The following is a 24,621-nucleotide window of genomic DNA, read 5'->3' as shown; positions in this document are numbered from 1 at the left end:
GTACAAATCAGAATGGCAAAATGGGCGGGTGGATACGATATGCCCTCTACATACCCATACCCACTTAAAATATTCATAGCACCACCTACCACGCCTGTCTATTTGTGCATACATTCAAATCCATCCTACTCATTATGGCCAATCGAATATATCTTTCTCAATCCACCGACTCCTAATTCACTTCTAATTCACTTCTAATTTTAGGGTCAGACTGGCCCTAACAGGACCGTGTGCACTCTACCCACAATAACAAAAACATTGACCGGTAGAGATTTATCTGCTTGCAACACATTTTTGTAATTAGAGCTTTCATTTACTGAATACATCTAATTCTTAATTGGAACTCATTCATCAACATTCAACTAAACACTTCCTTCACCGCTGCGCAATCCACTCCTGCCACCGCTCACCGGATTCTAGCTGTTGCCTGCTTCCTTTCAATTTGTTTTTGGTGGGTAATTTATTTACTTAATTTTTGTGATTAAATTTGCTTCAATTTGTTTTATTTGATGGGTAATTTGTTTCAATTTGTTTAGAACAATATTCTTGAAAAAATGGCGTCAATAACAAAATGGCCTGTGGAAGAACAAGATTTGCTAGCATGTTGTGGCAGCACCAAATTTGCCAAACAAATGGCTGCTTTATCCCCCTTTTCCAATCTTAATCATGCTGTTGATGCTGCTAGAGAGATCTGGTTCAACAAAGTCTCTCTCTCTCTCGACTCAAATACTTGATTTTTTCATCAAATAGGTTTGATTTCTTCATCAAATTAACCGAATTATAAATGTATTGTTATGAATTATGTTGATGTAGGTTGACGTTTGTGGGTGGATTGAAGCATTCTCAGCTCATCCCCAGATTGGTCAATCTGCTTCTTTGTCTCATGCTACAGAGACTAGTGCCCAGTTGAGTCTTCTCTTTCTCAAAAAATGGAGTATTTTTGATAGAATCATGTTTGTGAATTTACCCCACATAAGATCAGATTATTGGGTGTTAAAATTTCTCTTGAAATGGAGGTTTTTTAGCTATAAACATGTCTTTGATTAACCCCTCGTAAGATCAGATTATTGGGTGTTCGAATTTCTGTGAATAGGATGAGTGTTTTGGAAAGGGCCTTTGTTAAAATTAACCCCACATGAGATCAGATTGTTGGGAGGTCAAATTTCTCTGAAAAAAGATGAATGTTTTGTAGTGGCCTTTGTTTAATGACCTCACATAAGATCAGATTGTTGGGTGTTCGAATCTCTCTAAGAAAGATGAATGTTCTGTTGAGGGCCATTGTTATTTCGCCGCACATAAGATGAGATTATTGGGTGTTCTAATTTCTCTAAAAAGGATGAATGTTTTGTTAAGGTCCATTGTGAATTAACCCCACATAAGATAAATAGGTGTTCAAAATGTCAAAGGAACTTTGTTTGATGAATTGCAGAAGTGGGCTATCAGTGTTCTCCCAATTGCTAGGAATTTTAGATTAGTTGTTGTTGCCTTTGTAGATGTTTTATTTGATTTTAGATTTGGTTAGTGAAGGAGACATATTGCTGGATTGGAAAACCATTTATTGGTTAGATTAATGAGGATGTTGGATAATCATAAGATTTGCTTTTAATAGAGAATCATGGGTTAGCTTTGTGGCTGAGGGTTTTCCTTTTCATCCTTGTTACAAGGGTTTGATCCTTGCGACTTACATGAAGTATTAATTTCTCTTTTTCCCCTTCCATGTAGGGGATTTTCTAGCCTTACTCTCGGATAAAAAGAAAAAGAGATTTGTTTCTAATCTTTATGATATTAAATAGCCAAAGAAAATGAGTTGATGTACCTTGGAAACATTTTCTTTGTGTAAAAAGTTTAAGTGAAGGGTTGATGGACTATATCCTTATGTTTTCTCATTTTGCATTGATCAAGCTTATATAGGGCTGGGGTTTTGATCACTGGATTTCACTTGGCATGAATATAATTTCTTTCTTCTTTCATGTATTCATGAAATAATTGGATTAGAGGATTCAGTTTCTTTTTGGTTTCCCTTTTTATATGTTACTTCCTCAAATCATAATTTGAAAATTATTTGATAGGTGGAGCAAGGGAGAGCAGTCAACTGCCATGGCAACAGCTACTTCTACTACACTACAGGTTCATAGATTTGTAACAGCTACTTCCACTACATCTACTTACCATTCATGTCAAAAAATGTGTACTTGTACCGAAGCCTGAAGCTAAACATTTCATACTTAGACTTACCATTTATGTTTTTTATTTATCTTGTGCAGGAGCTAACTGAATGGAATGCCCGATACAAGGAGAAGTTTGGATTTGTCTTTCTTATTTGTGCATCAGGAAGGAGTACAGAAGAAATCTTATCTGAGTTGAAGGTGCAGTTGCTTTTAATTTTTGTAATGGAAAACTTTTCCTTGCTACTAGTTTCCTAACCTAATGACTAGAAAGTGTTGGAATGGATTTGGAAAATGGAAAATAAAGGGGGTTGTAACCACAATATCTTGGAAATACTTCACATGTGAGAAATACCCCACTTCACTAAAATAGTGGGTTGTTGACTTGCATATGATGCTTGGTGGGTAATCCTCCTAGTCCTATATGGTTATGGTTTTGGGGAAGAGTGAACTTAACACTCATTACCCGTGGGTTTATGGGCCCATGGGGTGATAATGTGACGAATTGTCATGGCCTAACAACATCAACTCTAAATTTTTAGAACAATTATTTTGAGGACATTTGCGACTTCAATATGTATATGCTATTATCCTATTGCTAGGGAAGATAGATTTTCAATATTCCTGTTTGGTTTCTCCTTTTCTAGCTTGAATTTAGTTATTTCTTCCTCATGTAGCATCCTTTTCTCGACAAAACCTTTTCTAGGTGCATCATAATGATACGAGATTTTCAATGCATAAATTTCCGTCTTTAGGGGGGTGTGAGAGTCGTATATATTTTGCGCACTATTGAAGTTTATAGCCCTACTTTTTGTTTGCAGAAACGCTACTTAAACAGGCCTATAGTTGAGTTGGAAATAGCTGCTCAGGAACAAATGAAAATAACTGAATTGCGTCTTGCCAAACTCTTCTCAACAAAATTAAGCACTGCTACAGCTACTGAACATCAATCTGTATCAGTCGCAAAAGCTAATGGTAATATGTTGTTTACAATGCTTCTATTGCCGTTGTTTTTAAAAAGTCAGATTTAGCTAGTATGGTGTTTTTGAGGGTTCCCTAATGCCATGATGCACCTTTGCTGAATATTGTATCATTATGATGCAAATGGTTGTTCTTGTCCCAGTAGTGTGAAAGATGTAAAATGCAGTAGCTAGTAATTCATATCTGGGCTTAGATGAGTTTTATGATCAATCAAGTGTGTTGAAAGACATGAGATCTAGCACAAAAGGAGCAGGATTAACCTAGAATGAGGTTCAACTATTCAATATACTCACTTTGCTTCACACTAGAACAATTGATGAGCCGTATGAAGAAAGTTTTAATAGGCTTAAAGAAGAATTTAGGAAATAATGTGTGCTTTTCAATTTAAGTAGTTCTTTTAAGGTTGGTTATAATACTTTTACATTCTAATTGGTCTTTTTTTTTCAATTTAAGTAGTTCTTTTAAGGTTGGTTATAATACTTTTACATCTAATTAGTCTTTTTTTTCAATTTAAGTAGTTCACGTCGAGTTTTTTGTGATTGTAGTTTTTCGTTAATCAAGCATTTGTCTGTGGTTTGGTCATTACATCACCCCGTGTGCCTGCTCAAAATTCACCTTGTCCTCTAGATGAAGCTTAGGGAAGAGATTCTTAAGTTGGCATCCCACTTCTTTTTATCAAAACATCATTTTCATGATTTTCCATATTGTCGTGCACCCCTAATATCGTCTCTGGATTGCTTTATTACGTCGTCAGATGTTATCATCTCTCGAATTTGAGTTTGGTAACGGTTTCTCCATGCGCCTGTTTAAGTTAGGAGATCTGAACATGAGGTGGAAAAGATTTATTAAACTTCAACTTTGCTCAATCATGTTTGTCCTTGAACACTTACGGCCCATTTGGTAAGTTGTATTAAATGGTGGTAATGGGAATGATTTATACTGTAAAATTTCATCAAAAGTTCCATATCATTCCCATGGTAATGAAACTTTGATCACAAAAAAGTTTTTTTGTTTACAAATTTCCATTACCACCTAATATCATCTCTCCCGATGGTAATGCATTGGAATGAATTTTATGAAGAAAATGAGATGATTGAATTTGGCCAAGCATGACCAATAAAATAGCCAAGAAAAATTTCAACCAAAATTACACTAATTTTTCATTCCCATTACCATCGTTTATTACCACCTATCAAACAGGTCGTTAGAACTTCATTCACTTAAATTTCCACTCGCACTGACCAAGCAAGAGATATTCACATAAAATCCTTCATCCCATTTAGTTTGGAAAATTTTAGGTTTAGGTAATTTTGTGACTATTCCATTCGTTTGCTTGGTAACTACTTCATCATGTTGCATTGCATTGCTTTGTTCTAGCATTGCAACCAGTGAATACATAATGTGTAGGGAACACTCTTATTTAGGTTTTCATTCGTACTGCAAAATGTTCTTTACAAACTATCAAAAATACATATACTTGATGCTTATATATGTGCTTTTTAACTTGTAGAAGATCGCTTGAGCATGATTAGTGCACATTTCACCTCCGCATCAAATTCTCCCGGAAAGACAAAACCTCAAATTCCAAAGCGAAATCGGCCTCCTATCACCACCCATGTCCTTGATTTGGCTAAAGGTCATCCGGGGGCAGGGATTGATGTACAGTTGGAGGCTTGGGTGGGGCCAGAGCCTCACCCTGTATATCTCGGGTCCAATCAAAGTGGTTGGACTCTTGTGGGATCCGGTAAGACGGATAATGATGGTAGAAGTAATCCGTTAATGGAAATTGTCAATGCAGTTAAACCTGGTACTTACAGGATCAGTTTCAACATATCCAAGTACAATCCATCGTGTTTTTTCCCTTTCGTGTCTATAGTGTTTCAGATAACTGAATCGCAGAAGTTCGAACATTTTCATGTGCCGTTGCTACTTTCGCCTTTTGGATTCTCGACATATCGTGGAAGCTAGAACCTTTTGTGCATTTTCCTGTTTATGGTTTAAAAGAACTTCTGTCAGCAGTATGAGCTTTCGTTGTAATTTGTAATGTGCCATTTTCTTACTTGCAATTGTGTATTCTTAAAAATTAACAAAAGTAATTAATATGCTAATATTACTATATTAGTATTTGAAAATGCGATTAAACTGAACAATTAAATAGAATTTATTAAATACAAATAACGCATGATTAAAACTATAGCAGGTATGTTAAATATTCATTATCATATCGGTTTTAGAGAGCTTGATTTGACTTAATGGGTTAAGGGTTTTTTTAATAATAATAATAATAATAATAATAACAATAATAATAATACAACAAGTCTTGTATGAGACCGTTTTACCGTGAGACAAGTTTATACAAGCAGCCCATTAATAAAAAAAATAAATAAACAATGAAATTTGAATTGTATTGGGCACTAGTTATTAGGGGTGTTTAAAAAAACCCAACATGATGACCCGCCGATCCGACTTTTAAATATCGGGTTATGAAACAGAAAAAATATAAAATTACGGGTCGGGTACCCGATCCCTCTTGACCGGGTCGGATCATGGGCCAAATTTTTTTAAACGGGTACCCGTTGACCCGTATATTGAAGATAGAATTTTTTTTTTAAAATGGGTACGGTGCTTTACTGCTTTTTTTTCCCAAGCTTCAATAAAGCAAAACCCTATTTACAAGTCCAAGCAACTTTTTCCAAATAGAAATCAGTGAATACCGCAGCTCCCTTACTTCTTTTTCCAACTTTATGATTCTCTTATTCCTTCTTCTTCAATTCTTGTCCTCAAATGATTTTTTCTCTTCTTTGATTTTCCGATGCTAGTAACAGTAGAATTGGCTGAGGCGCCGACATATGCCTAACTTTTTGGTTTTTATAGATTTTTTCGAGATTAATTTTAGATTTTTAGTTGTTCTTGGCTTTTTTTGGTTTCGTTTTTGATAATTTGGTTTCGTTTTTTTCTTATATTTTGGTCTTACCTTGTTTTTTCATTCATTTTTGTTGTAGATCTTGATTTTAGCTTTGTTATTTTTCTTGCTTCATTTTGTGGTTTTGTTTTTGTTGATTTTGGCTTCCTTTTTTTCCTTATTATTTGTTCTTAATCTTGTTTTTTTTCGTTATTCTTCTAGATTTTGATTGATGCTTTTTTTTGCTGTTATTTTTTTTTTCTGATTTTTTTTTCCATCACTTTTGTACTAGGACATTGGACATAGGACATTAGTAATTTCATTTAATTGTAATGTTGGTGCACTACTTATTCAAAACAAATCTGCCATAAATTGCCTTTTTAATTATGCTAAATCATTAAAAAAAATTGCCTCAAATAGATCCGGGTATCCGGTGTCCCAACCCAGCTTATCCGGGTACCCGGATATTGGGCAACTGGATCAATCGAGTCGAGGCACGGGCCGTAAAAATGGGTATCTGGAATGCCTGGTACCCGATTATGAACAACCCTAGCAGCTATTTTTTTTAAGGTTTGGGCCTAACCGAATTAAGACCATCTCTTTTTAAGATGGTCTCAATTAAGAATTAGGGTCATAATAATAATATTATTATTATTATTAAATGAAATAATAATAATAATAATAATAAATTTTTTATTATTATTATTATTATTATTATTATTATTATTATTTTACGATTAATGATTTGTATTTCACCTTAAGTCTCTCATGGGAAAGGTACTTCACCCTAAGAAGTATCTCAATAAACTCTTGAAAAGACATAAAATTAAGAAAATTTGAATCAAATAAGTAAAATATATAAAAAAAATTTTAAATTAAGTATGGGAAAAACTTATTTTTCAAAATAGAACCTAAACCTAATTAAAACTAGATAAGGCCAAATAACATAAACTTGTAACCCTAAGCTAACCCTAATGTTGAAGCACTAAGCCACCTCGTCCCCTAATTGACTAGTGCTTGAAACGACATGATTCACGGCACTCCAGGCAGAATCGCACATCATGAAAAAAATACGCCAGCAAAAACCACCAAAAGGTGTTGAGTTTGACATCCCACAACCACAAAAACTCAATGAGGCATAGACCCCGAAGATCCCATAGCCACCGACAAAGCTCCCACTACCACCTGCACGCACACAAAATACCAAGCAAACCAACCATCGCGAGTGAACCCCTAAACCCATCATCCACCAACTTGAACCCCACTTGGTAGGGGGCAAAAACTTGTCCACAAGTACCATCGTGAATAGGATAAACGAGGAAAGCTACCCCTCCGATCACCGTGATAGAATCAGGAACCCGCATGGGAGGGTTGTGAACGGATTCCGGCATCGAATTCCACGAATACCCTCGACATGAAATGCAAAAACCTAGATCTATGTTTTTGACCCAGCCCTTTCAAGACCTGATCAAAAACAAGGGGAAAAGAGAAGCCCTACTACTGCTACTCCGATCCCCAAAAGGGAGTGATCTGTTCTCCAGCATAAACCGAGCATGAGAACCCACAAGCAACCTAGACTAAGATCGCAACTCAGATCTAGCCCGGGACCCGAAGTTACAAAACCAGCCAAATCTTTACAAAAACCCAACCTACCTCAGATGCTTTCACCTGCGACCATCCCATGGAAGCAGTAACGATGGCCCTCCAGCCCTTTCGTCCACCTCCATGGGAGAGAAACCCTAATCTTCTAACTCTCTTTAAAAGGTTTTTCTTTAGAAGGGAGATGGTTATTGTTAGAGCAAATGACAATATTCTTAATAAAAATATGTCGTATTGCGATGGTTTAAGGTTTGGAACCGTTTATGAGGTATTTAACATGGAGCGTTTGAGGCTCCATTAAGGGTGAGAAATCATGCCTTCAACGAGGCAAGGCGTGGGAAGAAGTGTTTCTCGAATAAGGCAGCAACGAAAAGCAAGTCAGTGGGTACAGCAGGGGCTACTCGTTCGAGCACCATAGTGCCTCGTACGAGTAGCCAAGTCAATAAGCAACAAAAGGCAGCAGGTGCTGCTGCTTGAACGAGTGTGTGATGAGCTCGAACGAGCAGTAGGTCAGGGGTAGTTGAACAATTTCTTTAGGTGCGTTTTTGGCATTAAAATGGGTGGTGTAACTTCTTATTTAATTGCTAAATTATTGTATTGCATTATTGCTATGTTTATTGTGTAGAGTTACATGTGAGTTTATTATGAATTAAGTGTGGTTCTAGAATGATGTATTCCTATTTATAAATATGATACATCATTCATAAAACAAATCACCACGAACACATACATTGTGAGAGGGCTTATTCTTTGTAGAAACTTAAGAGTGTTCTTCATTGAATTTGTATTTGTGATTTTGAGAAGATTGTTCTTAAGATATGAAAGGTTTATTTAGATTGTATTGTTGAGTCCAATCTTAAATTAAACTACATTTGAGGGGATGTATACAAGATACCTCATAAACACTTGTGTTCATCTTTGCATACTATTTTCATCTTGTTTTTCCATTGTTGAATCTCTTAAAGCTTTCATTTCAGTTATTATTATTATTATTATTATTATTATTATTATTATTATTATTTTACTTCTAATTATAACGCTATTCAATATCTAAAAATGTTTTAAAATATTAGTATTAAACTTTGTATGATTTTAAAAAATAGCTCTTATATTAAAAGGTCTTGTTTAAAGTCTAAATTTTTTTTGAATTTGAAAAATAGTTCTCGTAACAAAGTCTTAATTTAGAAATATTAACACAAATTTAAAAAATTTAAAGAATTTATAGTAGATAACTTGTAACTCATTTAATTACAAATTCAGAATCTTTTTTACCAAATTTAGGAAAAATAGTTCATATCAATTATATTTTGTATTTAGTCAAGGTACACGTACCCATTATATTTGTTGAGCAATTGATGACAAAGTGCTTAAAAAAAATACTAATAATTGATTATTATAATTAATTTTATCAATTCTCGTCTTATATTCTTTAATAATCCCTAAATCAAACTTTGAGCAATTCAAGTTCAACTAAAGACAAACGTAAAAAAACAATCATACATTATACTAAAAAGCTTAAAAAATTCCAAGTGTCACAATTAAAACAAGCTTTATCAAATAGAACTTAATTATTAGCAAAAGAAAAATGACATATCATTTAATCTGAGCAATATACTAACATTGTATTATTTTTAATTAGCATTTATTTATAGTTAAATTGAGTAAGTTATAGAATATAATATCATATATTATACTAAAAAACTTAAAAAATTCCAAGTGTCACGATCAAAGATATTTTTGTCGAAATGAAACTCAATTATTGGCTAAATAAATATCATATGACATTTAATCTTGAATAATATCTCTATCATTCAAGTATCTTTCAGCAGTAATTGTTTATAATTAAATTGAGTAAGTTAGAGAATATAATATACTGCATAATATATTGGTGACAATTTTCAAAATTACAAAGTTATTTTATTTATTTATATAATATCTCTAACTTTATTTTTTTAATATCATATATTCATATATGTCAATGCTAAAAACATTGTGCATTGAATAAGGAAAAAAAAAATTAAAACTCAAATTGATGAAAATGGATTAAATGTTGAGAGATGGTAATCAATGAGAAAAAAAAATTAAATCTCAAAGCTGTTTTTTGCAAAAATGGAGTATGAAAAAAAAAGAGTTAGGTTAAGGGATGGGTCATGATCAAGAAGAAAAATCAAAGGTAAAAAAGTGTGGTCAACCGATCATATTGTACGGAACTGAATACTTAGAATTCATAAAAGCATCAAACATACTATAATTCCCAATTAATTCATAAATCAATAAACACTGAACTCTAAAATCATCATGCTGATAATATGTCAGTTTTTTTTATAGATTATCATCTAAACTAAGAGTGAATTAAAAAAATCATTGTTTTATTAAAATTGTCTATTTTTTTTATTTTGATCAATGTAGCAAATTTGTTTGAAATTTTAGTGAATTTAATTTTTTCATAAAAAAATCCATAAACATCTTTTATATTAACTATTGTTATTTTTGATCCGAAAAATAATCACAACATTTACAAGTGGATGATATCCCACATTAAATTCATTCTATCATTGTCTTAAATCACTTATATTATTGTAGTTTGAGTCCTAATTTTAACATCGAAATTCTATGAAAAGTTGGTGAGAATCTGTTGTTGACATATTTTATGATTAAATGTACCTAATTATATATGCTAAAGTCATTTTAATACAATAGAATCATTTTCTACTATTTCTTAGAATATTTGGTGTTAATATTAGAATCAATTGAGAAAAAGATTTAGCACATTTTTTCTATCTTACTATAAAACGGACCCATATAATTAGTTTATTTTACTAATTGATCATTTTAAAATTATACGTGATTATGAGTTAAAAAGTTTTAAGAATTTGTGTTCCACAATATATTACGTTTCAAATTAATTAGTGTATATTGAAAATATTATTTTGAATAGAATTTGAAACTGGTTAACATTAAGTTTATTGATTAAATTAAAATAGCACTTCAATATCGTTTAAAATATTTTTGTAGCAAAAAGATAAATTTTATAATTGATTTATATATACTAATCCCTCTGTTTTAAAGCAAATGTCTCATTGAGATATACACAAATATTAAAGCAAGAATAGAATAAGGGGGCGTTTGGTTCGCACAAGGAAATCGGAATGGAATGAGGAAAGGGAATGAAGGAGAAAGGAATGGATTCCCCTAATTTAGCCTAGTCGTTTGGTTGTGTTCAGGAAACGGAATGAACTGCTCAATGATTCCCTTTGTGATTGTTTGGTTCAAGTTAAGGAATCAAAATTTGAGTTTTTAAATTCTTTTATATTTTCTCCAAAAATAAGTAGTTGTTATATGATAAACTTGAAAAACTTATTTTTTGAAAAAACATAACTCTAAATAATAACAATGTAGCTCGATTAATTACATATAATCAATTGTTTGTAGATCAAAATACATACGAAAAGTGTTCTAGTCCTTTCAAAATCATTCATGGAACCACAACATTAGATCTAAGCATTACTATTTCCTCCAAAAAGACTCTTAACATAAGCACTTTTCAAAGCGTCGGGACACTTTGAAAATATCAGGAGCTTGTTTGGTTGTGAGGTTAGAATGTTAACCACTTCAAAAACTTGGTTAGGAGTTACACCTTCTAAATTAAAAGAGAGTAGTTCCTCTAACACTTTCTCAGTCTGTTTAACTATTTTTTGCTCGCGATCATCAGTGCGGGCCATCACATTTGCCATAGTTGAAAGAAGAACATTCATGTCTTTCATGAATGCTTGTAAGCTAGCCAACTCATTAGAACTACCTTGACCAGCATTTCCTCTCTTACTTCTTTTAGAAGTTTTTTCAGTCTTCATATTTTTGGCAGGAGGAGAAGTAACAGTTTGAGTGACATTACCACTAGCATCAATTCCCTCATCATCACTTGAATCAAGTGTAACTTGTGGAGGGGCAACATTTTGCAAATTCTTGATTGCTTCAACATAATCTTCAGCTGGTTTTCCGGTAACATAATCCTTGCCGTAAACATTCATGAGTTCATGAAAGTGCGGAAATGAAACTCCAAACAGGTTTTTGCAATTCGGATGATTCTGAAAAACCAAAAAATCTCATTGATCAAATGTACAACATCATCAAACAATCTCAAACATACAAAGGTTGGCATACCTTGCAAAACTCGTCATAAATAGCCCGATCTACAGAAATCATTTTTTTTATCATCCCAGACGAATCCACTTGTATTTAACATTTGAGAAATAGCCCTAAACTTGGCTACAAGTGTCTTAAGTCGAGAATCAATGTGTGGCGGAGCCTTCAAACCACAACCAGGAAGAGCCTTACCTATGAGCTCCTCTAAGCGAACAATGTAGCCGCTTCTAAATCCATTTTCACACCTCCAGTGAGGATCAACAGCTAACTCTGACAATGCTTCCACAAGAGCCTTATCTTCTTGGGCAGTCCAAAATCGTTTGTTTTTCCCCTTCCACCTCCACTAGCACTACTTTCATCCATCCTCTATAACATTCAATACAAATAAACAAAATTGAACCATACTGATCATAGTAAACAAAATTGCATGTATATAAAAATGGAATGAACCAACAAATATTCAATACAAGAAATATTCAAGCATGAAATAAACATACAAGTCTGAAGTTCAAATACAAGAAACGTAGGTTTTAAATAAAAAGGTATAACATCACAAAGTAAGTCTGCGTTGTCTAGCCCTCCAATCATTGAACATATATTGGGCCATTGTATTTCGAAAATTCGTCCATGGATCGGTTATAGCAATGGAGGTTATGTACTCCACATCATCTTCCTCATTATCATCACCATCATTATCATCACTATCATTTTCCTCAAACAAGTCCTCATCATCAAATTCTGCAAGCATGTATCTCTTTACCAAATTATGTAATAAAGCACAAGCAAGTACAATTCAACCATGTGTTTGTAAACTAAACCAAGAAGGACTTCTAAGAATCCCCCATCTTCCCTTGAGTAATCCAAAGCATCTCTCAATTACATTTCTAGCTTTTGCATGCCTTAAGTTGAAATATTCTTCGGCGGTTTGGGGTTGTCGGGGGCCATTATTCCATTCTCTAAGATGATAAAGATGCCCTCTATAGGGTGCAAGGAATCCTTCTCTATTAGTATATCCTCCATCACATGGATAATAACAACCTTGACAAATTAAAAAAAAAATATTACTCTCTTACTAAGTTAATCTCAAATAAAATCTAGTACGTCAATCAAATTACCTTTTGGAACTTTCAACCCATTAGGCCTAGAAATAGCATCTCGAAGAATCCGACCATCGTGTGCCGACCCCTCCCAACCAGGTAAGACATATATAAATTCCATCTCGGGTGAACATACTCCTAATACATTCATAGCAAGGGTACCTTTTCTAGTCCGATATTTGGATCGATCATCACAAGGAACATTCACTAGAATCATTGTACCATCAAGGGCACCTAATGAGTTCTACAAAACAAACAATATCACTTTAAATTATGTAATAGTCTCTCTATTTTATCTCAAATTAAAGTGTTGATTTTTATTTACCTTGAAATATTTCCATCTTTCATCGTTGCAATCCTCTTGTATTGGTGTTGGTTTCTTAAGAAGAATAGCATGTAACTTTAAGATTGCTAACAAACAAGCATGAAATTGTCTACTAATAGTTTCACCACTTCTATATAAATGTGCACCCATCAATCTATTTTTCTTATGGTGAGCTAATGTGTATAAGAAACCCGCAACCATCTCTTCCAAACATGTGTTTCTTGTTTCATTTAATCCACCAATATCTCTAACCATCTCTAAAAGTACACCAAATGTGTATCGATTTATACGAAGATAGTTCCTACACAAAGTGTCACTTTCTCTAATCATTCTATTCAAGTTGTGCAATCTCATTTTTCTCCTAGTTTTTTTTATCAAGCTTAAGATAATGGGAATCATATATAGTTTTTCTCATCGAGTACAACATCAAATGTAGCAACACAACACAATTAATCATAGTAATTATGAACCGAATACGGTCCCAATTTCTCTTCCTTTTCAAAGAAGTACCAATGCTAGCCATTTTCTGTAGAAATGAACATCAATAAGAACATCAAAGAAGTACCAAGTAGCTTGTTTCCATGTATTCTTGAAAACCAAACAAATAGCATACAAAAAAACCCAAATCCAAAAACAAACAGCATACATTATCAACAAACAGCATACATTAATCAGGATTATGTGAACTAATCATCATTATTAATCTAATTTTGGGAATTCTGAATTCAATTAGAAAATTGTCCTCACCATAATCACCAGAACAATTAAATAAAGCAATTATCACCATAATCACCAAAATCTTTCAGGAAACAGAGAACATTTAAACTTTAAACAACCCAGCAAGTAATTGAACAGAGATTCAAACTTCAAACTTTAATCATCAAAATCTTTCACGCCAACAACCCAACATTAAATCCCAAGAACACGAATCTGATTCAACAGAGAATCAACTAGATTGAACAGAAATTGAACAGAGATTGAACACAAATTCAAAATCAAAAAATGGCGGTACAACAGAGAATCAACAAGAACAATGGCGCAGCAGCAAGTAATAGCAGCAGTGAAGAAAAAGGAGTGAAGAGAAAGGAGATTCAAATCAGCAAGTAACTTACATTTGACAATGGCGGCAGCAAAATCGAGAGTGAGAAAAATGGCGCAGCAGCAGGAGGAAGGACGCGCGAGGAAGAGATGAGAACTTGAGGAAGATGAACGAGGCGCGACGAATTGAAGGAGATGCCAACGATGGCGGAGTACGCTAGTAGGGTTTGGAGAGGAGAGGTTGTGAATGAGGGAGGGAATGGAATGGCAAAGTGACGGGGGAGGTGGGGAATGAGGTTTACCTCATTTGGGTAAACCTAAAACTTAAATGGGGGAAAGGAATTCATTAAAAATGGGAACCAAACAACATCAAAGGGAATGGGGTATTTTCATTTCCTTTCCCTTTCCTTAAGACCCCCAACCAAACGCCCCCTAAATGTCTCATTTGAGATTTGAACAAAAAGGCACGAATAAAACCACCATAAAAAGTACTTAGCATATCATTACCATATCCAAAACAGTCGGTCTCTCGGAGAGACGCATCTCGGAAGGTCCATCCCATTAAACTTTAATTACAAAATAATAATTAATTTGTGTAACTACTCTATAAACTGCACGCTTACTCAAGTAGGGTTTTAGGATAATTCAAGTAAGCATTTAGGATTCGTCAAGTAGGGATTCACAATATGTCAAGCAGACATTTAGTTTACCTCAAGTGGGCATTTAAAATACCTCAAGTAGAGATTTCAGATACCTCAAGTAGGCCTTTAGTATACCTCAAGAAGGGAAGAGATAATATTGTCACTAAAAATATAATTCATATACGTGTTACTAATAATAGTCTATATAGGAGTCGAATCTACACCTTCTACGCAATTGCATAATACTCTAACAATTAAGCTAATAGATTTTAAGATGCCAAGTAACTAATTTTTATGAAACAAAAAAAACATGATATATATACTATATTCTTCCCCAACTTGAGGTTCCCTAAACACTAATTACTTGGTAGAAAGTATTTTTGAGGACAAATTAATTAGGCGCATTTCTCCGTGCCTTCTCCTTGAAGGAGGGCTCGGGTATGACATATCTACTATCTTCTTTCCCCCGAACATCGACTTATACGAGACATTGAATTGTCGACTATCACTATGACTCTTACTAATCAATTAAGAAAGTATTGTTGAAGATCTAATGTGAATCTATTTCGCAAAATCTAAACATTAGAGCCAAATAAATCCCAAAGAAAATACCCGCTTCTTATTTGTAACTTGCATTATCTACGTCCACATTACACTCATTTCTCTAACCCAAAATCAGAGAACATAAAATAACTAGAAATAATGGAAAGATAGAATAAAATAAGTTTTTTTATAAAAGAATTCCTAAAATAAGCTTTGAAAATTTTGATTTTCAAATAAGAGTCTTCATGTACGAGCCTAAGGTCAAGCTGTTCGTTGTTACTACTAGCAAACAAGAGAAAATAAAATTTAACAACAAACAAAAAAAGATATTGTTATTATAACGTAATGCTTGTTCGTTGTTGATAACAGGATTAGACCATTTTTTTTTTGTTCCTTCAAACGTTATGACACTGTCTCTCTTTTGTTCGATGTTACTTACTGCTAACAAAGTAATTTTTTTTCTCTTGTTCGTCATTACTAACAGCGAACAAAGCTGACCTTAGCCAATTACAGATGAGCTATTACTTTTGTAGTTAAGTATAATTTATGGAAATTTTTAAGCAAAATTTTTCAATAGTTAAGCCTATGAGTGTGCTTCATCGAAGTCACATATCAGGATTCGCTTCTTCCGGAGTCACAGTCAATGTCGTCACAGCATTCATGGCTCGTTTCACAACCACCTTTATTGGTATCCCCACTTTATCGTCCATCAAGTCAATGATCTGCAGCAGTGTAGCGAATAGCAAATAAGTTATTGGACATTAACAGCTCTGGCGTAGTTTGCACTTTCTAAAAATCAAGACCAAACTCCAAAATCGTGGCTAAAAATTTAAGAAACAAGAGTACAAGACAACTTCGAGTAAAAACAATCGAGGCTTGAGTGTGTTACCTCCTTTATACTTCCAACGGGTTTTCCATCAAACTCTGTGACAACATCGCCAGGCCGGAATCCAGCACAATCAGCAGGAGAGCCTGGAGTAACCTGTCTCAAATGTGAAGGTTAGGCGTCTAAATTTGCATTTTTAAAAGCCTCCATCTACCCTAATATTCCACCTGATTTCTAGTAAAAGTGGGTGCACTCAGGGAGAGAAAATTGATTTGGACTTGAACAATATAGAATTGCAGAGCCAATGTCATGATTAGAAATGTAAGCCACTTTAATACGTCAAGGACAAGAAACATACGTTTACGAACCTTTCATTCCAAAACACATTAAAAACACAAAAATGCACAACTATCAAAAATGTTCATCAGAAGATTAGGACTAGAAACAAGTATCAAGGGCAATGATAGACCAGAGCTATTGGAACAATCTGATTCAAGAGTTGAAAGTAAGTCACCAGCAACAAAGAAACAGCATCTACAAACATCATAAAGTCAACAAAAGCACTAGTGCATCTAGTGGAGACCAAATTCAACAACAACGGAAAAACGAAGGCATACATCATTAATATTGCAGGATCACATTTTAACCAACACGGCTTAGATAATTATTGCCCCTAATTCATGATATGTAAAAGGAAAAGCTGCAATGCTAGAAAGTTCTCCAATTTCAATAATATTTAGATTGAGCAATGATACCTTTCAGAGAAAAAATTTTAGTTCCAAGAACCAATGATTCTCACTAGCTAAGCTAATAAACAAGAGTAGCATTTAGAGTCTAGCAGATTCAATGCCCTGACCTCAAGTAAATTGTGAGTTTTTCAAACACAAATCTACTAGCATTCTCAACCATAATTACGAGAATTAATTTAGGCATCTATAAAAAGCACAATATATGAAAATAAATTATCACCAGGCAACCATTTGTCTTTACATGCTCTGAACCTCGGCAAGTATTTCAATCTCTTGAATAGTATCTATTGTTCAATACAATGTGAATCAACACCAACCCCTTATCTTTCACTGAAGCTAACTTACAACTAAAACCAATCCTAATCAATAGTCGGTTTGAATATACTAATTGATTCTTTAACTAAGACAATGAAAACTCACAATTACTTACACTTTTGCACTGACAGTTACTTGTGAGGTTATATATCTGATCAAGTGTTGCGTGATGTAAATCTTTTTGAGAGTGTATATCAACATGAGGAAAGTCAATCTCGTGTTCTACAAGTGTGTGTTATGTTCCAAAACCAAAACCAGGGGAGAAAAAAAGGAATTGTCAGCCTACCATTGGGACAAGAACACCTCTATCAACATTAGGAAATGATGAATCTCTCTCTTTAAGTTGAGCAATGATCAGTGCATTGAGATCAATCATTTTGAGTCCCAGCCAAGGTCGAACAACTCTTCTGTACCATCAATAAACACAAGTTTAACATAAAAGAACAGAAGAGAAAAAGTTTTGAAGGGGGACAGCAAGAGAATTTCAGCATAATTATTGATCGTTCATTCATTTTATCATTTACATGCCATACCCTCTTTTCTTGAAGTGATCTATGATTTTAATGACTGAGTCAATTGGCACAGAAAAGCTCAAACCATCAGCAGCTAATGCTTTCATGTTATTGACACCAACCACCTCACCATCCATATTAACAAGAGGCCCTCCTGAGTTACCCTGTAAAAAATATTAAAACATAAACATTTCATGTGAAAAAATACCGAAAAATGCACCAGTTAAAAGAGTACAAGGTTGGAACTATGAGGAGCATAGAAGAGGAAGAGGAAGAGGTAGGCCGAAGATAACCTAGAGAACAGGAATGAAGAATGGGGATCTGCACGAGCATACGACAATTGTTAGGAATGAATGGATGAGGAGAATATATGTAAATTATCTTTAGGATTGATTTTGATAGTGGATTGGTTTTAGGTTAGTGGATTATATTCGATAGATCAAAAAATCTTTGTTTAGCAACGTAATTTCATGCTTATTTGTTGGGATTAAGGCTTTGGTGTCTCTGTTGTTGTAAAACCAGCTTGCTAGAGAATGAAACAAGCATAAAGACAGAAGTACAAAACAACCATCTGATCAAAAGCCAACTTATGTGGTCAGATGCTAGGTATGCATCATTGATTAAGCGCAAGAGTGAGAAGGTTAATCTCAAACGCTCAAGGTGCTGGAAAACAAATATACATTAAAAATACTAAGGCAAAGAATAGAATATTCTTTCAGAGTTTCAAAAGAAGTCATTTTTTGGATTCAATGGGAAGGAAATCTCAAAAGCAGGTCATATTTTACCACATTGATGGGGCAGTCTGTCTGCAAGTATTCTCTTCTCATTCCACCAAGTCCCAGATCACTGCTTTTTCTGTCGACACAGCTACATTTCTCATGCAGAAAGCAAACAATCAAGACCCACAATAAAAAAGACATTGACTGGAAACTTAATGTCAATCTAATATGCCCACGTAATGATAGAATTTCAAAAAAGAAGTGATGCTTTAAACTTGAAATAGCAAGTTGCAACAGTGAACTGGTCCTGGATGAAATTACATATAAGGAAACACTTACTTTGCAGTAACATATAACAAACATTAGTTGTAATACAGCTTTAAAATATCTTTTATACCTTACAATACCTGCTGTCACAGTATTTTGAAGAGATAGAGGACAACCCAATGCTATCACCCAGTCTCCAGGACGAAGTTCATTAGATACACCAAGTTTTGCAGCAGGTAATGATGTTTTTGTTTTGATCTTTACAATTGCTATATCAGAATGTAAATCTGCATTCACTACTGTGCCCTCAAATGTTCTACCATCTTGCATTGTCACCTCAATCTGCAATAGGTGTTCATGTTTCGTCATTTTTGAGATACATGAGTCTCACAAGAACCCAATAACGAGCCTTGCAAAGCAGCATCTGAGCAGACATTTCTAGAAAGCACAGAACATAAGCAAAACTACAGAAGATAGCCTAAATATGAATGATGCCAAAATGATCACATATATGCAGCAAAACTAAGGTAAAAATTTTCCGAATCAGTCACTATCCAGTTTCACGCATGGCTCAGTTAGTTCATCACAACATTGCCTTTGGCCACTCAAATTAAATAAAAAGGTTGCAATAGATTCTAACACTCAAATGCTTAATGAAATCTGAAAAGAAATACTTCTATTCTCTTACGCTCTTAGCAGACTCGTCAACATTTATTCATATCAATTTCACTTAGTTGCTATATAAAACAGTAAAGTGATAAGCGGAATGTGATCCATTCAACGATGGAAGACACTACAAACTTACAGCATCGTTATATTGAAATTAGAATCTGGAAAGTAATTAAGATGGCGGAGGAACATTTCAACTTCACATGTGGGATTTGAGAACATTCCCTTTTACACAAATTATAATATACTCAAGGTCAAACCAACACTACCTTCCATGTTGACCTCCATCATATATAAGTTAAGCGAGTTGATTACTCGCATTTCACTAACAGGCTTTATTCACGTTAAAACAAAGTTGACAAAGATTCTGACACTCAAATTCTTAGTCAAGTCTGAAAAAAGTACTTCTACTCTCTCAGCAAAAAGGTAAAACAACACAGCACTATGCCAAATTCACTTTATTTCCTACCCAAAAACAGCAGATATCTGAAGCAATAAGCTTTATGCGAGCCATTTAATAATGAACAATCAAGCTCACAGCACTGTAATTATTCAGGATGAAATTAGGAGCCAAAAAGTAGCTTATGTTCCGATTCCAAATCGTGCGGCAGCATCCCTTAGTACATCAGACAAAGTTAAAACGCCATAACCATTTAACTTGACCTCCATTGGGTTTAAACTTGAGCAAGTTGCTTACACACAGTTCAGTAACCTTTATGAAAGCATCTTTAAGGATTCAAACTAACCATCAAAAGTAAGCACAAGCTTTGAATCTTGTAGTAAAACCGGTGTCAAAGGCTGAAAGCCTTCTATATGTCCAATTCATAGTTACCAGAAATCGAAAACTTCCCACCGAATCACGTTTTGAACCTTCGTTTCCGATACTCTAGATTAATGTAACCTACAATTCCCAAATGATTTTTTTCAAGCCCAAAAACATATGATAAATATAATACTATAGCCCTTCTTTTCTTTCTTTATCTTTCTCTTACTTTTTCCCTTACTCACTGTCTCATGTTGTCCCATGTGGTAGCCCTCCCCTTTTCATTAAAATTGGTACATAATGAATAGACGTTTGCTTAGAATAGGAGGGAGTATGATAGAAGACTAACACATACTCCTCTATGCCATGAAGAATGCTACAATTGACTTTATTATGTAAGAACTTTTTGAGTCAACTGAAGCAAAATGGGACAAAGGGAGTATGAAGAGTTAAGGATCTTGTGTGCAGGTGGCAACTGGCAAGTGACCTGTCCAGTTCGTTTCTAGACTCAAACTCATATTTTCTTTTGCATTTTCGGTATTAATAGGATGGGGAACAAAACTTACAAGCTAGATAAAACTTTTACAAAATTGAAAATTGTCAAATTGACAAAATAGCAAATTAGCATCATATAGCAGCACATGAACATAATTATAGGAGCCCAAGAATCTCATGAGACAACTAGACCTAAGAGACTTTATTCCTATGTCAAGTAAAATTACTTACCAAAGGCCACGACTCAAAAGAGATATAAAGTCTAATCTTAATGCTTAAAACTGCATCCACATAATTATTGACCTTATAACTAAATACAAACAAAGTGGTCAAGAGCTTGCCAAGTACTACTTCATTGATAAACATAACACGACATTAAAAGGTAAATAGCAAGTAGAATAATAGTGAAATCCTTAAAGTAAGAAAAAAAAAATAGTATAAGAAACAAAATAACATTGTCAAAAATCATCCACCAGTACGACCCATACATAAAAATATTTGTACAGAACTTTGAAAGAGGTTAAGCAAAGATGACTCACATTCCCTTTCGATGAAGCTCTCACTCCCTGAAAGTCAACAACCACATGGGCACAAGTCAGAATAGTACCATCCGGATCAATAATGGTTCCTGAACCGATACTTTTTCCCATTGTTACACCATAGATTCCTGCAACAATCAAAATTCTTTTTATGCTCAATACATGGACAAATAACTCCGAATAGAACATACAGATACTATAAATTTACCCTTTGGTACAGACAGATTGACAACAGCTGGGCCAACCTTGGCAGCTGCATTAGCTATGGTGTCTCTGGTAAAACATCGTGAACAATTGGAGCACCCATCAGTAGGGAATTGACTGTCTGTATCAGCTGAAGAACCGGTAGCAGGTGCAACTCTAGAAAAATGCAGCGGAAAGGGATCTTTTCCCACAGCTAGACAAAATCATACACATAAGTGAGGAAAAGAGCTCAAAATGAGAAGAACTAGAGTGTACAAACTCTAAAGCTTTGATTGTTTACCAGGCAACAAGGACCCAAAAGAAAATAGTGGAACACACCATGGCACTAACAGTAAGTCCTGTCTAGTCGTAAGTGATAAAGAAACATGAAATCCTGTGTAACGTCAGTAATGAAGGAAAAAGTAAGAAAAATAAACAAGAAAATCATAAGTAATCCTCCTTTATAGTCATTCTTATTCTAAGACAATAGCAAGGTAATTGAGGAAGAGTACATCAATACATGCCGAAACAAAAAGTAAATACCAGCACGTTGCTGCATTGATACTAAATGTTAATTACGTCAAAAAGAGTATCCAACATTTGCGCTTTCAAACATCCAAATACGAAGTCTACTGTTTTTCTTGCTAAAATAAGCATCATTCATTCAAGTAATGGGGGATAGGGTGTATGCAACCTTACCTATTGTATCCTTACATATGACCCAAGAGAACATACAATGGTAAGAACTCTTTAAAGATTTAATGCAAAGGCAAGATTGTATTTAGAGATGTTTAGGGTGATGATTAATGTTACGACTTACGATTTTGTGGTTGTTTTGGTGGATTAATGTTGAGAAGGCCTTGAGTTTTATGAAAGGTGGGAAATGTTTGTTTAAGGAGGGAAAGGGTTAAGGGAAGATGAAAAGAACAACATGATGATGAAGAAAGTAAGTGTGCTTGTTCATAAGATGCACCAATAGAAGAACACGTACGAAAGCGTGTTATATAAAGGTTAGAAGATAGTTTGGGCAAAGCTCTAATCTTACTTGATAAATACACTATTAGAGGCTCCTTAAAGGCTTAGATACATGCTCAAACACCACTGATGACTAAGCAAAAAAACTTTCTGATTTTGTTTTCTAATCCAAGAAAACGTATTAGAAAATAAAATCAAACATAGTTTAGAACATACAAAGTTTAATTTTCATAAAATTTTTCAAGTAGTTTGCTTTCTAGGATGCCATTACACATTTATAGCAATAAGAAAGAAACAAAAAACGCAACATTAGCTCCTAAACACACGTAAATCACTAAGAATAACCTCCTTGAAGAAGTTATGTAACATCCAAACCATATGCCAACTTTCTTGCAACTCCTTTTGCGAGGGAACAAGAGTTCAGAATTGGACTTCTTTGTAATTACTTTATAAGGGAAGAAAATCTGAATTTGCAATTTCCTTAACAACTCTTGGTCGTGACTTAACTTTTCTTTGGATGTAACTCCTCATGGACGTGTACTAGGCATGCTTGAGCTATTCTAAACTAGTACTAGGCAAGTTTGTTGCGTGAAAGAGGACATTTATGAAGGACTTCAATTGTAGTGTTGTAGACCAAATTGATCATGTTGTCTTTGCAAACTTGGAATGATGAGACAGTAGCTTTGTTAACATTACTCATTGTGATAACGAAGCTGTTGTTTCCAATTGATTTCCGACAACAAACATCATTTGTAATTTTATGTAAATAAGAAATCAACAATATTTAACGTGTCATTGAAATTCATTCAAATATGGAACCAATTAACTACAGTCTAGAAATATTTGGCTCCATTGAAAATGGACAATCATTTGATAAGAAGAAATTAGGCTCTTACAAAAACCTAATTCACAACAAATCATCAGGAAGTCAAAAACTCGACAACTATTACGAGCCCTCGTATCGTCCCCAACTACAAAAAGACCTACTAAATCAAGCAAATGCGCAATAACAAAAAGACACACCATAACCAAACTTCATTGTAATATATAGAGTACAATTAAAAAACCCCGTGGTATTCACAACATTTATCAACAAAAAACAAAAAAAACTTTCAACTTCACAAATCAGTATTCTCAGAATTCAGACTAAATTGAAAAGCCTAATGACGTTGGTCATTTTTCTGCTTGCATTTGACTTTCAACTTTCACAGCAAAGCAACATTATGCATATGAAAAGCAGTAAATCAAGAAACGAAATGCTCATAAACTAAATTATAAATTTTTAAGAACTCAACTGATATCTTCAGAACAGGAATCATTATTTGCATTCGAATACAAAACTCCTGAACCCAAAGCAGCAACCGTCACCAGACGGAACAACGGTTTCTTGCTAATGTTTCCCAATTTGCTCTGCAGATACACCATTATTAAGAGTATAAACTTCTCATACATTCAACAATATTTCCTCAAAATAAATATAAATAGATAAATATAAAGGAAATTACCAGAAAATGACTCATTTTTTTCAGAAACAATGTTCTTCAATTGAACAATTTCCTGCACTCTATTAGAAATTATTAGAGACGTAGAAACCCTCCGTTAAACCCAGAAACTTCTGAAAGATGAAAAAAATAACCTCCTTATAAAAAAAATCAAAAAAATTAGTTTAAGGGATTAATTCCCAAAATAAATGTTTTGTCTGTAAACCTAAAATCAGGTTTGTTTACCTAATTAACATCAAACAAAACTGATAAAAAGAAAGTCAAAATTCTAATGAGGGACAAAATTTATTTTAATTTTTAGTGCCGCTTTCAAAACTACATTGTCTCACTTTTATTAGCCTTAACAATAAACAAAAAATTTTAACATTTTTTAACTAGTTTTTTTATTCACGTTAATTACAGCAAATATATTTGATCTTGAATTCAAATACAAAAATATTTATTTTCTGAAAATTAAAAATCCCCAAAAATTATTTTGAAATTTATTTTTTAATAATTAGCTTATTCTTTTCGATCCAAACTTCTTAACTTTCTTTAAGAGAGAAAAAAAAATTAATTTCAAATCAAAAAGCCCAATTAAACTAATGGGTTGAACTAATGGTCCCATTTAGGCAATTGGCGCTTATCATGTGTAATAACTGCCATTTTTATTTCCCTTTTCGTATCAATAGAA

The 24,621-nt window shown here is 33.9% G+C and overlaps 2 protein-coding genes across 3 annotated transcripts; one reads left to right on the top strand and one right to left on the bottom strand.

Moving 5' to 3' along the window:
- The first annotated feature begins 112 nt into the window (after positions 1-112).
- Positions 113-5,337, top strand: LOC130796714 (uric acid degradation bifunctional protein TTL). Of its 2 annotated transcripts, none has more exons than XM_057659083.1 (7): positions 113-451; positions 537-704; positions 814-905; positions 2,070-2,127; positions 2,265-2,366; positions 2,987-3,140; positions 4,660-5,336. In XM_057659083.1, exons 2-7 carry the CDS (start codon positions 555-557, stop codon positions 5,112-5,114), a joined length of 1,011 nt encoding a protein of 336 aa, XP_057515066.1. In that variant the 5' UTR covers positions 113-451; positions 537-554; the 3' UTR covers positions 5,115-5,336. The 2 variants fall into 2 exon arrangements, with proteins under 2 accessions (XP_057515066.1, XP_057515065.1); XM_057659082.1 differs by having other exon boundaries at positions 161-451; positions 4,657-5,337.
- Positions 5,338-15,602: 10,265 nt separating this feature from the next.
- Positions 15,603-24,410, bottom strand: LOC130796824 (putative protease Do-like 14). Its single transcript, XM_057659225.1, has 11 exons — positions 23,952-24,410; positions 23,742-23,856; positions 21,773-21,865; positions 21,497-21,685; positions 21,289-21,416; positions 18,953-19,164; positions 18,622-18,703; positions 17,858-18,000; positions 17,611-17,731; positions 16,324-16,416; positions 15,603-16,156 (listed from the first exon to the last, which is right to left on the bottom strand). Exons 1-11 carry the CDS (start codon positions 23,964-23,966, stop codon positions 16,040-16,042), a joined length of 1,308 nt encoding a protein of 435 aa, XP_057515208.1. The 5' UTR covers positions 23,967-24,410; the 3' UTR covers positions 15,603-16,039.
- Between the last annotated feature and the right edge of the window lie 211 nt (positions 24,411-24,621).

The sequence above is a fragment of the Amaranthus tricolor genome, chromosome 12, assembly GCF_026212465.1.
Source record: "Amaranthus tricolor cultivar Red isolate AtriRed21 chromosome 12, ASM2621246v1, whole genome shotgun sequence".
In the NCBI taxonomy this organism is placed as follows: domain Eukaryota; kingdom Viridiplantae; phylum Streptophyta; class Magnoliopsida; order Caryophyllales; family Amaranthaceae; genus Amaranthus; species Amaranthus tricolor.
Note: the sequence above shows the minus strand (reverse complement) of the source record. Positions and strands in the feature narration are given on the sequence as shown.

What these genes read in the sequence shown, in the direction of transcription:
- LOC130796824 (XM_057659225.1), bottom strand. An exon ending in TTCCTGTTCTGAAGATATCA is followed by an intron (nt 21,866 to 23,741) that starts GTTGAGTTCTTA and finishes GACGTTACACAG; the next exon opens with GATTTCATGTTTCTTTATCA. An exon ending in CCGTTGGAAGTATAAAGGAG is followed by an intron (nt 16,157 to 16,323) that starts GTAACACACTCA and finishes ACACTGCTGCAG; the next exon opens with ATCATTGACTTGATGGACGA.
- LOC130796714 (XM_057659082.1), top strand. Translation starts at nt 555, where the DNA reads ATGGCGTCAATAACAAAATGGCCTGTGGAAGAACAAGATTTGCTAGCA. An exon ending in GCTACAGAGACTAGTGCCCA is followed by an intron (nt 906 to 2,069) that starts GTTGAGTCTTCT and finishes ATTATTTGATAG; the next exon opens with GTGGAGCAAGGGAGAGCAGT. An exon ending in ATCAGTCGCAAAAGCTAATG is followed by an intron (nt 3,141 to 4,656) that starts GTAATATGTTGT and finishes TTTAACTTGTAG; the next exon opens with AAGATCGCTTGAGCATGATT.